Below are 25,841 nucleotides of genomic sequence, written 5' to 3'. Positions count from 1 at the left end.
TGGTCATGGAACTCCTCTGTGACTTATAATATCCTTATATTTTACAATAAGGTGTACTTGATTCACTATACATACAGGTATGGGATTTATTATTGGGAAACCTGCTATCCAGAGAGCTCCCAATTATAGAAGGCCTGTCTCCCATAGAATCGATTTTATCAAAATAATCCAAATTTTTAAAAATGATTTCCCTTTTTCTTTGTAATAATAAAACAGTAGCTTGTACTTGATCCAAACTAAGATATAATTAATCCTTATTGAAGGCAAAACCAGCCTATTGGGTTTATTTAATATTTATATGATTTTCTACTAGACAAGGTATGAAGATCCAAATTACGGAAAGATCTGTTATCCGGAAAATCCCAGGTCCCAAGCATTCTGGATAACAGGTCCCATACCTGTACCATGTATATTTATGTAACCTGTAAGCATTTTTGTTTAAATTAATTTGGGTTTCATTTGCTTGTTAAGCTTCTATACTAGTTTTAAACATTATTCAGGTGAAGAGCTCATTTATGAAGAACAATAAAACCTTAAGCAATTTTTTTTTAATTGTAGGTAATCACTTTCCGAGCAATCACAATGCAAATTTATGCTGTCATGGTGAGAGATTAGTACTCTGTTGATTTAAAATTTGCTAAAGGACCCCCTCCTTAAAAGGCAACCTATGATATTTAATACATATATTACAATAAACCCAGTCAATACTTACAGGAGAAGGAAAGGCTTAATCACTGGGGTCTGCCATTTCTGTCTTTTTTTTAAATGGCTACCCTGGGTTGCACGCATGAGCAGTAGAGCAGTAGGGCCAAGCTTTTCTGTGCATGCGTAGAGCATCAAATATCACAGGGAATTTAATGGGTCATTTGAATAGAGATGAGTTTTTCAGTAAAGAGGCTGGGGTCAGAGGTTAGAAATTATAATCACTAGGGAGTACCTAATAAATAGCCACCCCTGGTGTGATGTTTAGCCCTTTCCTTCTCCTTTAAAAAGAGTTTTTTTTTTTTATAAATGAACACCTAAACTGGATGCTTCCGCGAAGGGTCCTTTGGTTCACCCAACCTGGTGAGCTCAAGAGTGAAGTTATAGACCCCCTTCATGGCAGCCTCTATTTCAAAAGGGTCTTGTTTCTGTAAACTGAAGCCAACTCATTCTAAACCACTTGGAATACAAGTCGTTCATCACAGTGAAGAGGTGAGGCCTGGACAATGTTCAAATGTTATTCATGGCTGTCTTCGTGTGTTTAGGATTAAATTATGATGCAAGATCATTCTTTTTGCTTTAAGTATGTTTAGTGCTTTTTTTTTTTTAGAATTCCTATAGTCAGAATGAACTTTGTCCGTGTACAAATCTTTCATTATTGACCTTAAAAGAGATGCAAAAATCTTTTTTCTAAAATGATAAGAAATTCAAAACAAATGCTGGGAGGGATATCATGTTTCTTTGCTTTCTCCTCTTTATTTTGTGATTCCTTCTCATGATACATTCCCTATAACATGCTGAATCGAGAGGTCTTTCTTTCTGCCCTTCTTTCCACAAGTGTAATATTTATTAACTGATTTCTTTCTGTCTCAGGTAATGTTTCCAACATCGTGATTGCTCTGACATGCCTCGAATTCTGTGGGGTTTTATTCCTTTTTATATCATTTCCTTGCTGTGCCCGGTGCCCAGGGGACAGGAAAACAATTCCAATAAAGCATCGACACATGGCGGGACTTCTGATGGCCCCTGTTACGATGCCAAACAGCGGCCAAAGTACTGCATCCCGGATTTTATCAACGTTGCTCTTGGACAAGAGGTAATTACTTCTAATACCTGTGGCAGAACGCCGCAGAAACTCTGCCATTTTCTGGATGCAACCAATGTGACATCACGCAGGTGTCAACTGTGTGATCAGAAAAAAACAGAGAACTCCTATCCACCCTCATACATGACGGATACAGATTCCCAAACATGTTGGAAGTCAGAGAGTGGAATAACATTTCCGCAGAATGTCACATTAACTTTGCCATTGGGGCGTAGATTTGAACTGGTCTACGCCAGTTTACGGTTTTGCTCTCCTCGGCCAGACTCTATGGCAATCTATAAATCGATGGATTATGGTAAAACTTGGATTCCTTTCCAGTTCTATTCTACTCACTGCCGTCGTGTCTATGACCAGGCTACCACAAGTGCTATATCAAAACCCATGCAGCACGAAGCCACATGCACTGACTTCCAAACAGGAGTGAAACCTCTGACTAAAGGACTGGTAGCATTCATGCCTTTAGCCGGCCGCCCTTCCGCTCGTAGATTTGAGTATAGTCCTGTTCTACAAGACTGGGTAACTGCCACAGATATAAGGGTGGTTTTTAACCGTCTACACCATGGAAAAAAAATGGGAATTCGAAGGAAAACTGCTTTCTATGGTGTTTCTGAAATCCAGGTTGGAGGAAGGTGTAAATGTAACGGCCACGCATCCCGCTGCACAGCCGGCAAGGAGGGACTAATGTGTGAATGTCAACACAATACACTTGGGCCAGAATGTGATGCCTGCAAACCATTTTATTATGACAGGCCTTGGCAGAGAGCAACACCAAGCAATGCACACGAGTGTGTGGGTAAGAAATAGTCATTCCAAGCTACTTTTCCAATATACATTTGCAAAACATATGCAGGGGTTTTAAAGGAACAGTTTTGTGTGGGTAAATAGATAGGCTGTGCAAAATAAAAAAAATATTTGTAATATAGTTAGTTAGCCAAAAATGTAATGTATAAAGACTGGAGTGACTGAATGTCTAACATAACAGCCGAACACTACTTCCTGCTTTTCAGCTCTATAACTCTGAGTTAGTCAGCGACTTGAAGGGGGGGGGGGGTCACATGGTACATTTCTGTTCAGTGAATTTGCAATTGATCCTTAGCATTCAGCTCAGATTCAAAAGCAACAGTTATGACCCATGTGCCCCCCCCCCTCATGTCTCTGATTGGTTACTGTCTAGTAACAAACAAGGGAAAGTTGTGCTCACCACTATTTTTTAAAAACATTAGGTGGGGGTGCAATGAGGGTGTGACCACAAAATACATATAGTCAAATACAAGAGTCCTCTGCACTCAACCCATTATCAATATATTTAAGACAGAGACATTTTGTGCATACTGCTACTAAAAAATGCCTTACCCTTTAAACAAAACAGGGATTGTTTGTACATATATTGCAATATATTTAAGCTGGCCAACTACGTCAAAGTCATCCCATATCTGGCCAGTCCTATGCTCAATTTTATCTGATTCATTAAGAATTCTATTGCTTCATTATACATTTTACAAAGGGACTAGGTTTTACCCGCAACTTACTTGCTGCTTTCAAAGTAAACCCCCATACTTGGCTGCCCTTTTATTAGACACTGGGCAGCCAAGTATGGGGGTTTACTTTGAAAGCAGCAAGTAAGTTGCGGGTAAAACCTAGTCCCTTTGTAAAATGTATAATGAAGCAATAGAATTCTTAATGAATCAGATAAAATTGAGCATAGGACTGGCCAGATATGGGATGACTTTGACGTAGTTGGCCAGCTTAAATATATTGCAATATATGGACAAACAATCCCTGTTTTGTTTAAAGGGTAAGGCATTTTTCAGTAGCAGTATGCACAAAATGTCGCTGTCTTAAATATATTGATAATGGGTTGAGTGCAGAGGACTCTTGTATTTGACTTACTGTCTAGTAACCAATAAGTATAAACCAAGTGAGCTGCAAAACAGGAAGTAGTGTTCTGGCTATTATGTTAGACATCCAGTCACTCCAGCCTTTATACATTACATTTTTGACTAACTAACTATATTGAAAACATTTGTTATTTTCCACAGTCTATCTATTCACCTAGTTTTTATTTTTATACTGAACAATTCAAATATAATTGCAACTGGCAGAAGTATTTATTGGTTATGTGTGCACCAAAACAATGAAGCAAAAGTCATATTTTTTTTACAAATAACGCCATCAGATATTTTATGATTATATACTGGAATTGTGCCCCCCCCCCCGAAGTTCCCTTTAATAAACCAGTAAAATGTATTCAAGAGGGGGCTCTTATCACAATATATCTATTTGATATTGGCTAAAATATAGTTTATAGAAGAACTTTTTCCTTATCATTTTTAAAGATACCTGTAAACTGGACTTGCACCTATGGAATCAAAACTAGACATAGAAGATCATTGATGGTGCATGGGCCTGACTACAACCGTGTCTGTAATGAGCTTGGCCAGAAATATAGTAATACCTGTAGAACATAATACAGTAGATTTATTATGGAAGGAATGAAAAGTTGCACATTTGCTGGTTCTGTTTCAGTGAATACTTTAAATGTTATTTGTCGTAGTCCATACAAGTACCATGACAACACAAATCTTTGCCTGGGTAAAGTTAGAAGGATCACCGGAGCTATTTTGCTGTGAATATAGTGAATAATAGGCTTTATTCAAGGCTTTACTTTATAAAAAGACTGATACTGATAATACAAGGGGAGTAGACTTATTTTCAATGTGGTGGACCTAGCAAATCATCTATCTATCCATCTATTGATATCTATCCATCAATACCAAATAAATAACACCATTATGCATTCATCATCTATCTTTCTATCATCTAACTATCTATATGTCTATCTTTCTATCTCTCTATCATTATATAGGAATATATTGGTGTGTTTAACCTTCATCTTCCAATATATCAGCACCCACTTTACAGTGATGGAATGCTTGGTGCTATTCTGTCAAAGACGGCAAAGGTTAAGCTTCTTCAGCTCATAGAAATAATCTTCATATATAATAATGAGCACATATGATCAGCTTGCAATGTGTTGCATGGGGAATGGAATGCATACTCTGCATTATTCAAGTCAATCTGAGATTCTCTTTCACTTATTTCTGCTTGCTCAGCTTGTGAGTGTAACTTACACTCTCACCGATGTCGCTTTAACATGGAGTTGTATAAACTCTCGGGTCGAAAGAGTGGAGGCATCTGTCTAAACTGCCGGCACAACACTGCTGGTCGTCACTGTCACTACTGCAAGCAAGGCTACAAACGGGATCTGACCAAACCAATCACCAGCAGGAAGGCATGTAAACGTGAGTATTTTTAGAAGTTGCTTCAACTGAATCGTACTGGGGGGAAAAATGTGTGCCCTTAAATTATATAGACTAAAAATACAATTTAAAAAAGTGTGTTGGTTTTATTTCAATCATTGTTTGCATGAATATTTCTTTTTGAAAGTTTTTGTGTGCTGCTGAGTTTTTACTGCAGCACCCACAGTAGAAAAGTAGTACAGTAGTTCGTGCACTCAAGCTCCTGGGAGGTCCAGCCTTTGGTTAGGGCTCCTGTTAGTAAGGTTGCAAATATAAGAGACACGTTTGCATATCAGCCATAGGACAACAGATACAATTTTATCCCAAATCTCATCCTAATTAACCTCCAAGCTGGGCTTTCAGGTATATCTAGGAGAATAAATATGCAGTGTCCCCAAATCCCTCTCTTATTGACCTTCAAAGTGAGCCCCCTTGCCACTGATCCAAGCCCCCTCCCCTAGCACAGGCAGCCCCACAAACGAGGATGAAGAATAGAAAAGCATAATTGAATTTGGAAAAGATCAAAGGGCTCAAGATTTTGGCTTTTTATGAAGAGTCAGTGTAATAAAACAAGGCAATGGTGGTGAAAACGCAGGAGGCAGTTATAACAAATGGTATTTTGAACTGAGCAGGTTCAAAATATATGTTCACATTGTTTAATCCTTTAATGTTCTGATTTATTAGATTACTACTGCATAGGGTATGTTGTATACTGTCCCCATTTGTATTAACCAAAGCAGTTGGCTAGGAAACCCCTACACATCAATTAAGTTTGAAAGTATTTATTTCCATTTTTCCCAATTTCCTGGCATCAGTGCCCTAAATTATATAGGCATAGGAATAATTTAGTCATTGGAAGAATTTGTATCTTTTTTGTCTTTAAATTAAATACTGAATAAAACAAATCCATACTTATGAACATACCCATGCTCATTGAAGAATGATTATTTCTTAGCTTCTATTTTTTTCGAGAACACTTCCTAGTAGTCATGTGACTGTGTTTAATTACTTCCTGCCAAAATCAGTGAATAGATATACAGTAGACAGTGCAGATAAATTGGATAAATGTCTGACAGGTACAAGTACTTCTATACACTTTGGCTAGATGGATTTATAAAGCTATAGTGTCTGTAGAATTGTTGCTGAACTGTTGGAAATTCATAGTTTCACTGTATTTAGAACCTGGTCCCTGTTTGCCATTTAGATTATTGATGCAGTTATAAATTAAGTCAAATGAAAATGTTTCCATAATGAAGAATTAAAAAATTAAATGAGCATACATTTAACAGTCTCTGTATCTGTTCCTCAGCTTGCCAGTGTCACCCAATAGGAGCAGTGAATGCAATGTGCAACCAAACCACGGGCCAGTGCCAGTGTAAAACCGGTGTGACTGGTCCGACCTGCAATCGATGTGCCCCAGGATACCAGCAGAGTCGGTCAGCCCATATGCCCTGCGTCCGTGAGTATCTTTCACATTGATACTTTCCTTATGTCTTGAAACTTGAATTTTTCTAGATTTATTAAAGCCAGATGCAGCAAAAAAAATCGAGTCTGAAAATCCACTATCTCAGACCTGCCGAGGTTGTGTATAAGTCAATGGCGGAGGGTTCCTATTTTATTTTGACGTTTCTGTGGTTTGCTTTTGAATTAGCCCGAATACCGACCATTTTGGCTTTTTGGACAAAAATCAGTAAATTCAGGCTTTTTCCTGAAAATTTAGCAATTTGGGAAAAAAAACACTAAAAAAATTGATTCAGGTTTTCTCTTGATTTTATCAAGTTTTTACCCAAACTGATTTAATCAAGCTTTTTTAAAAACCAATAAGGTATTGGTTGTGTTTTTTTTTATTAAGATAATGAGATAAATTCAGATTTTAGTAAAGAACCTTCTGAATATAGGCATAATCAAGTGTAATATTATCATCAAAGTCTTTCATAAAATGTTCAGTTAAGAAAAATGTATGTCAAATAGAACATCCCCGGGCACTGTCTAAATATTTGTTATGTTTTAGTCTCTCAGAGGGATTAAACACATATATAAGATATAAATGTATATCCTATTAAACTTTCACATTCAAACTTGAAGTAGCTGTGATAATATCTGTAGCATTTCTGCAGGTGCCCATTTTCCTACTTGTGCCGCTGGCTTGTTTAATTTCATATAAATAGAGGATCACCAATGAAGAGCCTGTATAAGCTCACCCATGAGCAGACTTCCTGGCACATTAGAAAATGCATTTGAAGTCATGGACAAAAACGAATCTGCGCTGTCACAAGATAATTAACAAATCTCTGAATTTACAATAGGCCATCCTGAAAGCATGCCGAATTCCTATTAGTGTGTCATGTATGCATGTCATAAGAGATTCTGTCATCATTATCATCATCAACATCCATATAATCTAACCAAAGCAGTATCATACCGTCTTCTCTAAGTTTGCTGTTCCATTTACTGACCATTAGTGATGGGCGAATTTGCGCCGAAAAATTCGCGAAACGGCGCCGGCGTCTCGTTTTTTACGCCGGCGCCCGTTTTTCGACGCCGGCGTCCGTTTTTCGAAACTGGACGCGAATCGCGCAAATTCGCCGCGAATTCGCGCCTGGCGAATAAATTCGCCCATCACTACTGACCATATATCCAATTGCTAGGATAATGGTCTAGAATATTCCCAGGTGTAAAACTCTAGGGTATAACGCTAAAAAATAACTGAAAAGTCATGTAGACTTTTCCTTGGAAACAGTTGTCCAGGCAAAGTGCTGGGTAATGGCAATTAAGTATTTGGCAATTATGTCTGCAATTTGAGGCATACATTCTCTACCTGTGCTTTAACATTCTACCTTGTTTTCCCTTTCAAATTACACTGGTGTATATTACTGAAGCTGAGAATTGATACAAGGATGTTTCAGATCTTATTTGACTAAGACAAATCTTAATGGAACTATATAGATTCCTGTAAAATATGCTTAGTGTGAAATATGATTCCATTTTGCAAACTAGGGATGTGCTAATCCCACTTGTTTTGTATTTAGCCAAATACCCAAAACCTCTTTAGTGGGTAAGGTCATCATTTCTGCCGCTGCAGGGGACAGACCTGGTGACATCAGGGGCAGGCTTGGTGGCTTACAATGTGGGTGGATGACATCAAGGTGTGGGTTATTACATGGTGATCACTGGTTGACTGATCACCACGACATTGATTTTAAAGCCCAGTCCGGATTTCCTAATATGGAAACCAGGCTGTCCATGTGAAAACCAGACCGGTGGCAATCCAATGAAAGGATCCAAACTTGTGCACTTATGAACTGAAACAATTGTGAAGCACGCACTGCAAATGTATTGCTTTACTGTATATAGGCATTGGATTCAGTTTTCCCAGGCTCTTGGTTTCATCCAAATCTGAATCCTGCTTTCAAAGGCTCCGACTTACCCAAATCCCAAACTGAATCCTTTATTGGGGATTGTGTGTATGTAATTAAGTTTGATATTTGAGTAATAAAATTAGGAATTGTGTTAAACAGGTATCAAATCCAATATTCGTAAACCCATTACCAGAAAGCTCTTATTACAGTAAGGCCATCTCCCATAGACACCATTTTAAATTAAATAATTCAATATTTTAAAACGTATTTCCTTTTTCTCTGTAATAATAAAACAATACCTTGCGCTTGAATTCCAACTAAGATATCATTATTCCTTATTGGAGGCTAAGCAATGCAATAGGCTTTATTTGATGTTTAAATGATTTTTTCAGAAGACAAAAGGGCCTATTTATTAAACCTCTAATTTTTGTTGGTTGAGTTTTCCTCTTTTCCAGGAAACCCCAGGTCCTTAGCATTCTGGATAATAGATTTCATACCTTTAATATAATATAATATAAAATGTATAAATAAAATATATTTCTTTGTTTACACCCCCCCCATAAAATACCACCTTTAAGCAGATCTCAAGATTTCCATTACTTATCAAGAAAATGACATTGTATACACTTCCTAAATAGGCCCATAACTATATCTCATGATGTTGTACTACAAGTTATTTTGTCTCTTTTGTTATGTTTAGGAGTTCAAGAAGAGATGACAACCACAGTCAGTTATCCACATGAATGGAAAGCAGGAATAAATGGTAAATTTCATATAATTAAAATTTTTATTTGTATTATTACTGCATTGAAAATGAATTTAATTACATTAAAAAAATGCATGTTTACATAGGTACCGAGTGCCAGTCCTATTGCAAGCCCTCCCATAGTCGAGTGCATATGAACTTACGCAAGTATTGCAAGAAGGATTATGGTAAGTCTCAGAGTGATACAATTTTCACAATCACAATGTTTCAAGTTTCCACCGCCTTATTAGCCCATTCTTGTTTAATAATGTGATTACAGTGGGTCATACTGTTCATCTGGAAGGTCGTTGTGTGCTGTTGTTTCCTAGTTCCTTTTCTTCAAAAAGATCTTCATAGACTTTCATATACAATTCCACCACATTAAATAAACATGTGAAAAGATCATCAGTTTTGCTACAATATAATTATCTAAGGGAAGGATTTTGCATAAAAAAATATCTTACAGTTTAGGGTTACACTGAATAGTCTTGTTGATATAGACTGTTCAAGGACACTACATTTATAAAAGTTAGGGATGCACCGAATCCAGGATTCAATTCGGGATTCGGCCAGGATTTGGCCTTTTTCAGCAGGATTTGGATTCGGCCGAATCCTTCTGCCCGGCCGAACTGAATCCGAATCCTAATTTGCATATGCAAATTAGGGACGGGGAGGGAAATTGTGTGACTTTTTGTCACAAAACAAGGAAGTAAAACATGTTTTCCCATTCCTATCCCCAATTTGCATATGCAAATTAGGATTCGGTTCGGAATTCGTAGAATCTTCGGGGGTTCGACCGAATCCAAAATAGTGGATTCGGTGCAAAAGTAAACCAAAAGACAGAGACAGAGAAATGTTTTGAAACAAAGCATAAAATTAAAAGACATTGTTAGTACTGGTATGGGATCTGTTACTTGGAGTTTTCCAGATAAAGGGTTTCCACCATACATTAAGGGGCAGATTTTCCTAGGATGGCAAAAACCACAAATTCGAATCTGAGTTCCCAAAACTCAAATTTTCAAAAATGATTAAGAAAAAAAAATGTTGGCATCTAAAAGCTGGTTAGATCATGGAGAAATCAATGGGTATTATAAGGAGATTATCCCTACCCAGAAGAGCAATATATTGTATTAAGGGGCAGATTTATGAAGGATCAAATTGAAAATTTGAATTTTTGAATTTAATTTTTGAGTTTATTTTACTGTAATTTGGCTAGTCCAAATTCGATTTGAGTTTAAAAAAATTGAAAGTCGAAATGTATCATGTACTGTCCCTTTAAGAATTCAATTCAACTATTTGGCATCTAAAACCTGCCGAAATGGTGTTTTTGCCTATGGGGGACCTCCTACAATCAATTTGGAAACATATGTTAAAAAACTCGAATCGAATCCAATTCAAATTTGGTTTGAGTTTGCAGGTCGATCCTATTCACACGAATTTAAAAAAATTTGAATTTTTTAATTAATTTTGATTGGTTATTTTTTTTTCAAATTGTTTATATTATGGGAGTTTATGGGAGTTTTCAGAAACTCATAGTTTATGGGAGTTTTCAGAAACCCATAAACTCGAAATTTGACCCTTGCAAAATCTGCCCCTCATCTGACCTCATCTGCAGTGTTGAATGATCATTGTATCCTTGTCAGGGGGACACAGTATTTAGTTGATTATTATGAACCTTGGTTAAGAATTTAATTTAAACATACAAAATAAGGGTCAATGGAATAAACCAGTTGCATTCGCTGAAACTACATTCGTGGGTATTACACTCTGCCCTGGGAAATAATGATACATACAGTGACCAGTAAAATACATCTTAATTACATGTTAATCTTTTAGTTAGGTTTAGGGATAGTGCTGCACAATTTAGACAACTCCACATCAAAGGTTTGTCTATGGGGCTTCACCAAAACGTTCAGCCGCAGAGGAGGTTTAGCATGTAGCACATATCTAAATATTTGTTTTGTGCTATTGTTACATATAAACAAATGCAGCACAATCTTACAGGGGACTTCATAAAACTGCCATTGTAACTCAATAGCAACAACTGTCTGTCTGTCCTACTAAAACTTTTGACCTCCCCACGAACAATGTACAGATAAAAGTTTAACCCAATATGTCAAATAATCAGCAATAACAAGGAATAGAAACCCATGGCAGCATGCCTTGATATACAAAGGATTTAATTAAAGTTGTAAGAATGCAAATTACTATTTATTTTCACTAAAGAAAGGTATATTCTTCTATTTACTTTTATATTTAAGGAGCAGATTTTCTTACTCAAAATGAGATGTGATAGATCTCCTGCTTATGAGCTCAGAGTACTTTTAAGATGCAAATCCGTGAATAAGGAAGAACAACTGAATTCCAAAGCCTTTATTCCTTGCCCTTCTCAGTTTGGATCAGAGTCCTTCCCAGCAGGTCCTTTTCTTCATCCCCTAGGCACAGCCAGTATAAGATGACTGAAGGATCATCATTTCATAGGATTAGCGAAAACAACGTCTTTTGGGAAAAATGGGGATGTTAGGGTGGGAAGCAAAGTGTGCGGTGAAAGGCAGAGTGTGTATGAGGGGGGCGTGACAGCAAAGGCTCAGAGCGGGTCCTGCTGCGTTAGAAGAATGTTCTTTAAAAACACAAAGGGAATTATCCACTTAAGCCGATTTCCTCTAAATTCCTAGAAAGAATAGGAGTTAAAGATATTAAAGGAAAGGGAAAGCAGAGAAACGAGAGAACCGGGATAGTATTTTTTTTCCAAGTATTTTAAATAATAACAAAAACATAATGCGGAAGAATATCTTATTTCATTGCCTCTCTGTATCTTCCCACAAAAACTCTGAAGAGGTGAGAGGTGCTTTAGCCACGTGGGAGACCTTATTTTGATGACTACCTACCCAACTGAAGAAAGTATATTATTAAAACATATGATAAATGGAGGCCTGCAGAGGACCAGAGAGTGGGTTTTGTTAAGGCCAAGCCCCTGCTGATAAAAGGGATGAGAGGCCAAGACTCTAACAACAGAAAAGAAGCCGTCTTGATTCATCACCTTTGTGTCATGAGCCATAAAACCAAACAGTCTTCAAACAAATGATGGCAATGGAGTAACTGTTGAAAGCAGAGCCAAGAGGCCACAGGTTAAGTGTGAGCAGCCACCCAAGGTGTGTGTATATGTTAGACAGGAACCACTGCAAATCCTCCAGGAGGGTGGTGAATATAAACATGTAAGACTGTATATGATGAGGATGAACCAAAACGTAATAGTAGTAAAAAGATGAAAGTGCCATATATGTCACCGTTTACTGTTCAGCATCACTGATTTTTTTCTTCTATTTCTCTTAACCCTCTGTGTTTGTGTAAAGCCCGTTTTCGTTGTGAACTTAAGTTTGAACAGTTTTGCTATTTTTTAAGCTTCCATAATAAAAATTAACTACCGGGATCCATTATCCAGAAACCTGTTATCCAATTACGGGAAAGCCATCTCCCATAGGTGTCATTTTAATTAAACATAAATTTAAATAATTTCCTTTTTTCTCTGCAATAATAGAAGAGTACTTTGTACTTTATCCCAAGATGTAATTAATCCTTATTGGAAAAACAATCCAAAATTCTACTGTTTGCTAAATTATTGAGAAATTTCTTAATCCGCTGTTTAAACTGTTTTCCCGTATCTGTGCCATTTTCTAACTCTTTCAAAACGTGCTCTCTGTTTTCTACCTTTTGTACCTTCCCCCTTACCTCTATTATCCCCAACGCTGCCTTGTATTCTATTAGACATCACCAAGGGGGTTATTTACTAAACTCCGAAATTCCCCGAAATCCGAAAAATTATTTTTTTTGTGTTATAATAGGCTTAAAAAAATCATGAATTTTTGCATAAAAGTCTATGGGAAAAGTCCCAATGATTTTTGGTTGTGTCGGGGGTTTCGGGCAATTTCACAATGTTTTCTGAGCTTTCGGGTGAAAACTCCAAAAAAATTCACAAAAAAATCGTGAAAATCTGAGTTTTCCCGCAAAGGTAATTTTCTGTAAAATGTAATAAATAAGCGTTAAAAACCTGAGTGGGTTAGATCAGAGTTTGTAGCAGCCGATATTGAGTTAATTCGTACCTTGATAAATAACCCCCCAAGTATTTGAGACAATTGGCACAGATACAATCACAGGTCCCCAATAGTTTGCAAAAATGGGGGAGGGGTGCACCACACCCAATGATTAAATATAGTTGAGAAATAGAACAGTGATGTATTGTTGGGCAAACACCTGTTTAATAATGCCTTGGTCTTGGTATTTGTGTGCCCAACAACACCATTATTCTATTTCTCAACTATATTTAATCATTGGGTGTGTGCATCTGGGCATGTTTATCAAAACATGAAACTAGAGTTCAGCACTTTCCAGAGGGGAATTTTACCCCTACCAATTAGTATAATTGGATCTTATTCCATTTGGTGAAATATTGTGAACTCAAGTTTTACTCTATAATAAAATATGCCCTTATATGTTTTTCCTTTTTCTCTCTATCCCCCTACCCTTTTACCCAACCCCTTTCTATTTCTTACCCTCTAATTGTCTTGTTCTTCTTATCTATTTCTCCCCTGATACAATGGATCAGAAGTTGCAATATGTGAAAATAGAGCTCACCACACTTTGCCAGCGGGAAATGTAACTGCTTTATACACATTTTTATAGTCATAATTATAGATAGTGTGATCTCTATTTTCACCCTTTGATACCTGGTTTGAACTCTAGTTTCAGTCATCATCATCATGATCATGATCATCATTTATTTATACAGCAAGATACACAGTGCTCATAAATATGGCCCTGTGCATCTACATGACCTACCCCTCCTCACATGTCTCTAATCTTCCCTCGCCCATTCCTATTACCCTCATTTTCTGTTACCCCATATGGCAGATTTAACTGTTTAGCCACCTTTTTCATTTCCGAGTTCCTCATTCCTTTCTTTCATCATCTTTTGCTAGCTTTAGTCAGTTTGCTTTGGTTACATCATAAAAAGCAAATATCTGATTGGTTCCTATGGGTTAATAAACCTGGGGGAGCTTTTGACTATGTTGCTCATAAGTCCATTCATCTATATCCCCCCTTTCATAAAAAATTACCTATCAAGCCATTCTATAGAAAGCAAACAAAAAAAACCTGCTAATCAAGTACACATTACTTTCCTCATTTATCTCAGACCTGACATATTTACTAGAAGGAACTCCCATGCAGAAATTCACATTTTCCATCTTAAAATCTCTGCCAGATGCCTTTCACATAAACAGAGCAAGCAATAAAGAGGATAAGTTAAAGAATATACAATGTAATGCAATCAGTATAGCATTAAGCTTATGTTTAAATAGGAATGAGAGTTGATACCCTCCAGGCTCTATTTATTAACGCAATTACATGATGTGCCCTTGTTTTCATTACACTGGAATTATGGCAATGAATTAAAGTAATTTATGGGATTAATTTGGGATGTTTTCCGACAACACAAGGAAAGGTATGTAATGAACCGTCTAGCCTGCTGTTATCCACTGGGAAGTTTTCAGGGAGAATTATGTGGCAGGTGCAATGTCTTATTGGATACTGAAGTCATTACTAGACAGGAAAATGGTAAATCCACTGGGATTGGAAAGGATTGGCTAGAAATGGAGGCCAAATGGATGACTGGATTGCTGTTGGAGTCCAAGGGTCACATGTAAAGTTTTCTAAGAAATATTTTCTTCTTAGAAAACTTATACACATAAATAAATACACACACATATATACATTACAGTATATACTATACATATGGCATTAACTAGTTACTTGTTGGTGATTGCTTCAGTAGCTCTGGTCAGTGGGACTTAATTTTACTCTATTTTGGTTTTTATTCTTTTGTTGCATTTTTTTTTATTTTTGACTTGTGCCTAACCTACTATTCTATTCTTAACATACTTATACTTGACTAATAAAGCAAAAAAATAGCACTCAATATAGCACCAGGGCATTGTAATCATCTATAATTTTATATAGTGAATAATGTACTCCCTATTGTAAAACATAGATATTATAAGTCACTAAGGAGTTCCATGACCATAGAAAGCCTTGAGGCCTTACAGGTCATGGAACTGAGATGATCATATTTTGCAACAGGGGTACATTATTATAATAATTTCCAGCTATAGAGGAAGAAGACCCTGCATTCCAGGCCCCCATCCCTGCGACTGCGGGGTCTGCTTCCTCTATTGTTACACCACTACAGAGAGTTATGTAAGACAAATTACATCACTGAGCACCAACTATCACTGATGACATCACTAAGCATCATTTATAAGGATATCATTTACAGGATGTTCTTGGCTCTTGTATATAATATATAACACAGCAAGGTTCAGTCAATACAAAAGACTTAACACTATGTCAGATCCAGCAGAGAACAAATAGAGATTTTGACCAAAGACCCATTAATGTGATTTATTTGCTATTATTTAAAAATATGTATGCAGTATTTATTATACCCAGGTATTAGGGTTTTGCAGACTGACTTATGGTCTACAATTTCCCAGTGAATGGTCACATTACTGAGACTTCAAGAAAAAAATCAAAAATCCTATTATGTTCCCTATGTATACTGTAAAGGGGTTATTTACTAAATCGGAATTTTAAAAAATCCCGAATTTTTCAGAATTTATTAAACCCAGAGGATGGAAAAGTATTAATCAGAAAATTCGGCATCTCAGACCTGTCGAGGTTGCATACAAGTCAATGGGAGAAGTCCCGATGATTTTTTGATGTGCGCTGGGTTTCGAAGTTTTCGGGTGAAAAATACGTAAAGATCGTGAAAATTTTAAGCAGATTTCCCGAAAGCAGATTTTCGGGAAAATGTCATAATAAATAAGCGTAAAAACCCAAGTGGATTTGATCAGAGTTTGTAGTAGAAAACATTGAGATGAATTTGAACTCTGATAAATAACCCCCAAAATTTTGCAAGAAATAGAATTATAATTATACTCGTTGGAGGAGTATCTTTATGAAGTTTTGCTACAGTGGGAAGCTTAGATGAGCTCCATGAAATGGTCTCTTTCTACTGTTATATACCTGGAATACCTGGCCGGCCATAAAGATATATTGTGATCAAAATAGTTTTAAAAACTAATCTGACCTTAAATTATTTGTAAGGAAAGTTGAAATTCTTAGAAAAAGACCCATTTCCACATAGAAGTAATTCATTTTTTAATCCCTCTCATTGACAGTTCTTCGAGCTCAGCTCTTGTCTATGGAGAAGTCTGGAGAATGGTGGCAATTTACAGCTACTGTCCTTACAGTATACAGACAGCGCAGGGTGCCTATTCGCCGTGGGGACCAACCGCTTTGGGTTCCAGATCAAGATCTGGCATGTGACTGTCTCAGAGTGCAAGTGGGAAAGTCCTATCTGATCATTGGCAATGATGAGGAATCTCCAGATCCAGCTCGCCTGATTTTGGATAAGAACAGCCTGGCCCTTCCTTGGAGAGATGTGTGGGGCCACAAACTGAGACGCTTCCAGCAGCAAGAACGTCGCGGAAAATGCAGGGTGGGATAAATAGGCAAAGGGGACTTGTATAGTTATACAGCAGGGATGTCAAGTTCAGAACCTCCCAGCTGCTATGGACTGCACACCAAGTATACTTTCAGTTGTAGTCCATATCAGCTGGAGAGCAGTAAGTCTGTCATTAATATTTTACAGGTTGTGCTGGGGATCATTCGTCTCACAACCAGACTTCACGTAGATTGAAACGCTAACTGCTAGCTGCACTTGCACATAATGATATGTGTATTGCTACCTCCGTAATACAGAAACTCTTCAACTGGGAAATTTGGCTAAAACACAGGCTAAACAGGCACCCGACCATAAATCTCGAGTAGATAATGTACTCCAAAGCTGCAGAATGATTATTTATATTCTGTGATCCCAGCAGGAAGTTATGCGTCAGCATCCAGCAAATCATTTGATTTTCTTTCCATGTATGATGTAACAAAATGTTTGTGCTTAAGAGTATTTTTATATATTTGTAGTAAAAAAAATTATGCTGCTTTTCTTTTGTCTCAAATACAAATCACTGTACAATCAGTCAGTTATTGTGTGAGTTATTGGTATTTTATTAATCCCCCAATCTGCTCTGAGCGAGGCGGGGGGATTTACTATTGGCTTTTAAAAGTACTAAAATAGCTAAGGATTTTCATGTTTTTGGAACAAAAACCTTAATAGCATCCAAATAGGATGCTATCAAGATATGAACCATTTTAATATAATTCTCCTTATTTATTTATTTATTTTTTAAGAGAGACATGTTTGCAAAATGTTTCAAGAAGAACCTCTTTACCAATTTGGCACGCACATATACCCTCATGACCCTCTTTAAAGGGGCGGTTCACTTTTCTTTTAGTATGTTATAGAATGGCCGATTCTAAGCAACTTTTCAATTGGCCTTCATTCGTTTTTGAATTATTTGTCTTCTTCTGACCAGGGTCGAACTGGAGCCTTGGGGGCCCACCTGGGCTGCAAACGAAGGGCCTTTGTGGCAGTCACTGGGGGCCCCCTCCCGACCTCTGATTCCCTGGCCCGCCGTGCTATGGGTGCGCAAGCACCAAAACGGGTGTGCAGATTTATTTTTTTACGGGTCTGGGTCTGGGCCACCAGGGGGCCCACCGGGTTTTTTCCTGGTGTCCTGCTGGCCGACACTGTAAACATTCCCTGGATCAAGTATGAGACATTCATTCAACATGAATTAATAAAATGCAGACTCTCACATTTATACTGTATGAAAATACAGACACCACAATATAACGGTGCATTCAGGAAAACATCCCCATCCAGTTATTAGTAGATAATATCAGAACATAAAGAAGAAGAACTCCTGACGTTATCGCAAAATATCCAAAAAAAGAGGGTGGGTGCGTGGTCTAGATGTTTCTACCTGCTCAGAAGATAAGGAAGTGAACTTCTTCTTCCCCGGACATCATATCCCTCTATTTCTCCAGCCCAGCTTTCCCCCACCATAATTCTTCATCACACCCAATCACAGCTACATCTGACTCCAATCTCTAAATATAAACCAGTGTAATCTGGCTGCTGGTCATTCGGAACCTTTGTCATGCAGCCCCTGCACTTATAGCTCCAGACCTTTCCTTTGCCCTCTGCCTTCTTCTGTCCTACTGCTCTTCAACATCTCCTTGCTCTCCACGAATTCCTCCACAAATTCCTCTGCCCCTATTTCCCCTGCTATTGTCACATGTACTATCAATTCTATGCATCTCTCCTCTGCTATTACTTATAGAGCATAGTTAGCATCTTTCTTTTGCAAAATTGCATAATATAGCTGCAGGAAAGTATCTTGGAATGAGGTGCTCTCAGGACTGGGAGTAGGATGGAGGTTTGTGAAAGAGTTTGAGACATATGAAGGAGTCACAGATAATTTAAGAACAATTTTGGTTGCTTCTTATGGTGGAGTTAATGGCAAGTTAAAAGTCTAGTAGTTTTGCTACTAGGGCCACCATCTCCCACATACAGTTATAAAGTTTGGAACATGTGCCAAATGGGGTTGTATTAAATTGGTGAGGTGACCACTCCATCAAAGTAGCTTGACACCAAGGTATCTAGACTCTATTGCTGATGTGCTGGAGGAGGGAGTAAGAGTCTGCCACATAACATATATTGATGGTCCTTCTATTCCATCCTGTTTACAGCCCTGTATGCCTGCCAAGATGGTAACAATATTTTTGTCTGGTAACTTGTGTGGCTGGTTCAAGTAGGAACATAGCTGACATAAGGATGTGTCTGTGCTCCTCATTAAACCAAGGGACAGATGCTGTGAATGTTTCTATGCTCCTCATTGTTGGAAATGGGAGCATAGCTGTAACAGATTTTCTGTGTTCCTCCTTGTTAAAAGTGACAGCATAGATAATGTAATGTGTGTTCAGTACTGAGAGTAATATTACATTTAATTGATAAAAGTCATTGCGAGTAACAGACTGCAGTTTAAACAGGGTCTTATGTTACATTGGCATTTGGCTTAAAGAAACACTGTAGTCAGAATACTCGGCTGATTTAATACACATTGATTAAGGGTAGCCAGAAAGATTCCATCTATTTTACGATTGAACAACTTCCTGACTGTCAGTAAAATATTCCTGAAAGGAAGGAAAGTGTTAACAAGTTGACAGAATTATCAGTGCTGATACATGTGCCAATTCATCTGTATATATTCGACTTAAACTTAGAGCAGTGGAACACATTAATTTCCTACGGGTGTCAGAGATTTTTAAACTGTTATTTTCCATCTGTTTACACAACTGAGGAACCTACTAATGAAGGCATTGTTTTTAATTGACCCAAAAAGAGCTGCGTGACATACATGGTAGGAAAATAAGGGAGAAGATGTTGGAATACATTTCAAATCAAAATGCTATGGGGCATATTTATTAACATTGCAGCAAAACATCACCATTGCCCATTTTAAGACATCAGCAATTATCTTTCAAAAGTCACCTACAAGTTGCTTTTGAACAGTAACTTTAAAAAGGTGTTTTAAAGTAATGAAAATATCTTGTATGGTTGCCCTGCACTGGTAAAACTGATCTGATTGCTTCAGAAACACTACTATAGTTCATATTAACAAGCTGCTGTGTAGCAATGGGGTAAATTGAAAAAGTCTATATGGCACAGGTTAAATTGTGGATAACAGATAACGCCATTATGTTCTACAGAGCTTATCTGCTGTGTAAACGGAGCCTTTTCTCCTTTATATGGCTGTCCCCGTTGCGACACAGCGGCTTATTTATATAAACTAGGGATGCACCGAATCCAGGAATCGGTTCGGGATTCGGCCCTTTTCAGCAGGATTCGGTTTCGGCCGAATCCTTGTGCCTGGCCAAACCGAATCCGAATCCTAATTTGCATATGTAAATTAGCTGCGGGCGGGAAATCACGTGACTTTTCGTCAAAAAATAAGACATTTTTCCACATTTTCCTTCCCTGCCCCTGATATGGTTCGGTATTCGGCCGAATCTTTCATCATGGATTCAGGGATTCGGCCAAATCTCAAATAGTGGATTCGGTGCATCCCTAATATAAACAATAGTGGTGTTTCGGAAGCAAACACAGCAAACACTGCGTTATATTTTTATTACTTTAAAACACTTTAATTTCTTGATGTCATTGTTCATTTAATGACCTGGAGATGCCCATTAAAAGTACTATTTCTATTTTTGCTGATGATACTAAATTTAAAAAAACTGTACGTTCCATGCAGGATGCTGCCACTTTGCATTTGCAGCAAACTGGAAAATGAGGTTCAATGTTGATAAATGCAAGTTGTATAAATAACATAAATACTAGTCAGTATATGCTATAAAGGTTATGCATTTGGTAGAAATAAGATAAATGCAAGTTATACACTAAATCAGTGATCCCCAACCAGTAGCTTGTGAGCAACATGTTACTTTCCAACCCCTTGGATGTTGCTCTCAGGGTCCTCAAACAAGGTGCTTATTTTTGAATTCCAAGCTTGAAAGCAAGTTTTAATTGCATAAAAACTAAGTATAGTGCCAAGTAGATCCTCTTGTAGACTGCCACTCCACATATGGGCTACCAAATAGCCAATCACAGCCCTTATTTGGCATTCCAAGGGACTTTTCATGCTTGTGTTGTTCCCCAACTTTTTTTACATTTGAATGTGGCTCACAAGTAAAAAGAGTTGGGGACCCCTGCACTAAATGGAAGAGTGTTGGGGGTTTACTTAAAGCAACAGTAATATCAAAAAAATAAAGTGTTTTAAAGTAATAAAAAAACCACAAGTGGGTTCTGGAACTTATTCATGTTTTCTTACCTGAAGACGATCCTCAAAAGTGCCATCTAGTGTTTGTTGCACATCATAGTTACATAGTTATGTTGGGTTGAAAAAAGACACAAGTGCAACCCCTTTAAATAAACCCCAGTGCACATACAGTATTTATTTAGTAGTTACACAGTCCTGCTGCAGATTACGCCAGTTGGTTCTCTCTGCCATGCTCGTCTGAATGACGCTCAAGTGTGCATCAACCTGCAGAAAAAAACATACATGTGGAAGTTTCTGAGCACAAGGCTGTATCCTCAGACCATAAAAATGAAATCCTTCACCAAAAATTTCACAGATCTAAAAAGCCTTTATATGTCAGAAGGTTTCTCACTTACAGAATTACAAATTTCTTTTGCTGGGTCTTGAAGACTCTGATGCATATTCCCCCTTCACATCCTCATACACAAGGGACCAATTGAAGGCTAAGGGAATTGCTGCAAGTTTTTGAAGAAGGAAACTCAAACGAATGCAGCTGCAGATTGCTCCAGACAACACAAAAACCATATTTTCATGTCCAGCTGACATGCCTCAGAAGTATCCACAGAAACCCACGTAGTGCGGATTTAATGGACACTGAAAGAAATGTTGAAAATGCGAGGAAAAGAAAGACAAATGGGAGAACTGCAGCAGCCTGGGAAATGTTTGTAACCTCACTGGGCTCATTCAAATGCCTTAGCCATGGCTTGGTGGAAGAAATGTCTGCTGCAGTTTTATTTATAAAGGTGATTTAAGCTTAATATGGTATGTAATTGATATATGAAGTCAGATATATTAATATATACAAAATACAGATTTCACTTCTGATCCCAAGACACAATACATTTGGCAACTAAAATGACTGCCTAAAACTAAATGGATATACGCTAGTATATTTAGAAATAATGGTTTCATTCTCTTACAGGGTCTTCGAACTTGTGACCTTCCATCTGCTGTTTCGTTACAAGTCCCAGCATTCTATGAAACTGATGCATCAAGCTGCCAACCTATGTTCACTATCACATTCAGACATAATGGTCAACTTTATCTTCTATCAATGAAATTGGAGTGCCTGCAGGAAACCCCCACACGCATAAGGAGAATGCCTTGCAGATAATTCCCTGTCTGGAATCAAACCTAAGACCCCAATACTGAAAGTCATCATTGCTAACCACTGAGCATCCATGCTGCTCAAGTCAGGCACAAAGTGTGTCTCTCCATTATAAAGTCACATTAGCAATTATCAATGGTTCAGTGAATATTAGAATATTAGTATTAACTCCTGTCTTTCTTCATCACGTCTCTGAAAAATGACTTCCAGTTGGAGGTGATGGAATGCAGGCACAATCCACCATGATTTTACACTTGCATTGCCCCGCACACTAGGATACCAGGAAAACTCCCGGTGGGCCCAGGTGTCAGTGGGCCTGTTTCATGGCCATTACTTATTTCTATGACAACAAAGAGGCTAAATAGATGGAATAACATTATAATATATATAGAAAAGAGATTAGGAGACTAGAGGTTGATTGAGAAGAGAAAGACTAATTGTACTGAGAGTGGGCCCCTGATCTAAGGTCTTTTGGTGGGCCCCTGGTGTCCCAGTCTGACACCGGTGACAGGTAGGGGGTGAGAGGAGGGTTCATGCCAAATGCAAGTAGCACTGTGTAAATGGAAGGGGCAGGTTTATGCCCTCCATTTTTCGAGTGCTGCAGCAATTTTCCTCAGTGAAAAGAACAAAAAACATGGCAGAATGACCATTGACTATTTGCACTTTGCAACCTGCCTTCGCTTAATAAATAACTCCTAGTAAGTTTCTCCAGGTGCAGAAACCCATGGCAAACGACAGCCTACAGGTAGTATTGTCTAGTATCCTGTTTAAGTGCAAATAATTTATGTGATGCTATTATAACACTAATTTGGTTACTCTCTCTTTAAATAGCAACTTACCCTTGGAAATCCAGGGGCCCTGAGTCCCTTTTGCATATGAAAAGTACTGGGAACTGGGAATTGCAGCGCAGTCGAAGGAAGAATTCACTGGCACACAAAAGTACTTTCTAGCAGGTACAAGCCCTTGCAGCGCAGTGCCTCCACCTAGTGAACACAGAGGAACACACCTCAGGGGGGTTCCACTAGGAATAATAAAACACACAGTTGGCAAATGAACAAATATAAACTTTATATAGCCAATTTAACACTGGGGCAACTAATACACACTTCATTCCTACACTGGGGACATGTGGGACTCTACCTAAACCACTATTAGGTGCTTAACTGTTGCTTTACACAGTCCTTGGTAAATATCACAGTCCCAATCCTCTGGACGGGGTTAATAACCACACAGTTCAAATGATTGTCCCTTCCCCAGAGCTCTTATTCCCCAGGTAGCGCTACCTTATTCCCCAAAAGTGCCTCTCCCTTTTGAAGTTGGCAGCAGCTCTCTCGTAGCAGGTAAAGGGTTAAAGCTGTCTTCACTGTGGGGCCCCACACTTGTATCAGTGCCAAGATCCTCCCTTGGGTGACTCACTCACCAGGGTGCTCTCAGAGGAATTCACACTGGAGATCACACACAGCTCTGCAGCAGAATCAATCTCACTAGTGGCACCTTTCTCCTTCTGAGTTTGCAGCAGCTTGGCAGGGGACAGGCTGGGCTCAATCTCCCCAGATTCAACATCTTTTTCTCTGTACCTTACAGTCTTACAGCTACTCATGCTCGCTCTCTCAGCTCTCTCTCTGGGAGACCCCGTGCATTTGGCTCCAAAGTCAGGCACACCCTTTCTCCCAAGGATGCACTGGGGTTCCCAGCCAATCGGATCGCTATCGAGCATGCAACTGGGCTGGATGGTGTCACAGGCAGACAAACTGGGGAAGGATTCATCATGTCCCATACACTATGAATTACTGCTACTGGGCAAAATTAGGGCCTTTTATTACAGAAGGACAAAAGCTATGCTAATTTGTCCATTGTCTGTAAAGATTGTCATTCTTAAGTCTTCTGGCTTTTCTGGAACCAGAATTCACAGCACTGATAAATAGTACCAAAAAAATTCAGTAGTACCAACCATGAAAATCTCTTTTGATAAAAAAATGTTTTTTCTTTCTGTCTGCTGTACTTGAATAGTTAAGTAAATGCAGGCTGCAGTGCCTAAGCACCTGGTGTCATTTCTTCTTTTGGAAGAAAATAAAGTGCAAATGATTGGTTCCAAATGAATTGTATGACTTTGAAAGATGTAGGCCCAGGACAAATTCCTTCTTAGCTTGGAACTCCACTTGTCAAAAGGTGATAGCACAATCTGTATACCTCTGGAATGAGGTTGTTCAGCAATAATGTGTCTGTCAGCAGAATGGCTTATTCTACAAAAATACTTGCTCTGTGGATGAAGAAAAGACACGGCAAACAATGTAGTGCAGAGAAGGAAGGGAACTGGCAAAGTAAGCCAGTGGAAATTGCAAAGTGATTTACTGATTTTAAGCATCTGAAATTATGTTAAACTGTTGCAAAAGCTGATTCTAGTCACTTACTGGAAGAGCTATACTGACCATAGGGGTAAAATACTTTAAAGCAGAGAATTAGAGGCCATGGGGGTGATTTTGACCCTAAAAATACAAAAAACCCAAAACCATTTTTCTTCCACCAAAGGATTATGGCGTAAAATCTGGGAAAACATAAAAACAGGGAAATGTATTGTGAGTAATATATTGGTGGGACCACAAGAGAGCAGTGTCAAATGTGGGGAAACCTTAGAATCAGGGGGTGTAAAATAGAATATAGAATATATACATAGAGGCTTGGGATCATTACTTACCTGCTATGTAGTTCTTTATAACCCGAAATATGAATTTATTACAGTCTTATGTTACTGAACAAGGAGTAAGTAGAAAGGGGTCAACTGATTCCTCCCTAGGGAGCACAGCAATGTAATTTTATTCACCACCCAAAAATACTCGAGTTGGTGTTAAAGGAATTAATCTGACTCTGAGTTATTCAAACCAACATAGGAACAGACCCTTATTTATGTTTTTTCTTTAAAACTCACATCTCCACTCCCTCCACCAACACCCACATTATGAGTTGAGAAGGGGCACTTTATGTGTGTGCTTGTTTGCCCCCATGTTGCTCTTTAGACATAGAGTCTAGTTTAAAAGAAGTCAAAACCAATTGCGTGTTTAGTTTTTTTTAATCAAATTATTCCGATTTTTTAATCTCAGGAGCTGAGTTTTTCCTTTCCTTGGAATCTGTCCTGAGTGATATTTTCATTGAGAACATTGCCACTGGTTCCACCAGCCTCCCAGAGTGAAACATCTTCAAATTCAGACTGTGCAGATCATTCTGGAATTCTAAGCTCAGTTTGCTTAGTCCTCCTCAACTATTATCAATACTGCCTGTGAAGGCAAGCCAACAATTCTCCGTGAAGGATGAGCTGCAAGTAAACCAAAATATCTGAACTGTATAAACAGTTAGGAGTTTAATAAATCAGAAAATATCTGTATTGGAATTTGGCTGAATTCCTGATTACCAGATCGTGCAACTTTTGGAGGAATTTTTTTCCTGGCTGAACTCTTGGAAAATGGGGCATAACAGGAGGAAATATACTTGACTAGCTGAGTTACAATTTTATCTCAAATTTTTGTTTTGGAGCTGAAAGAGAATGGCCATTATTTTGGCCAGCCTTGAAAGCACTTTCCTGTTTCCGACAGGGTAGTGTCAACAAACCAAAACACTCTTCTATATGTGTTTATGTGTTTATGTATATATATATATATATATATATATATATATATATATATATATATATA

General features: G+C 38.1%; 1 protein-coding gene across 1 annotated transcript in view; it reads left to right on the top strand.

The window, feature by feature from the left end:
* ntn5.L (netrin 5 L homeolog) overlaps window positions 1–17,268 on the top strand; it is a 72,254-nt gene extending 54,986 nt beyond the window's left edge. Inside the window, 6 exon segments of the mRNA NM_001112872.1 lie at window positions 1,576–2,600; window positions 4,921–5,109; window positions 6,416–6,565; window positions 9,166–9,228; window positions 9,318–9,398; window positions 16,446–17,268. Of these exon segments, the coding sequence (NP_001106343.1) occupies window positions 1,607–2,600; window positions 4,921–5,109; window positions 6,416–6,565; window positions 9,166–9,228; window positions 9,318–9,398; window positions 16,446–16,774 (1,806 nt within the window). The 5' untranslated portion in view covers window positions 1,576–1,606 and the 3' untranslated portion in view covers window positions 16,775–17,268.
* Window positions 17,269–25,841: the final 8,573 nt, after the last annotated feature.

The sequence above is a fragment of the Xenopus laevis genome, chromosome 7L (assembly GCF_017654675.1).
Source record: "Xenopus laevis strain J_2021 chromosome 7L, Xenopus_laevis_v10.1, whole genome shotgun sequence".
NCBI lineage: Eukaryota > Metazoa > Chordata > Amphibia > Anura > Pipidae > Xenopus > Xenopus laevis.
The sequence above is the reverse complement of the archived record's forward strand: the minus strand, read 5'-3'. Positions and strand labels throughout refer to the sequence as shown.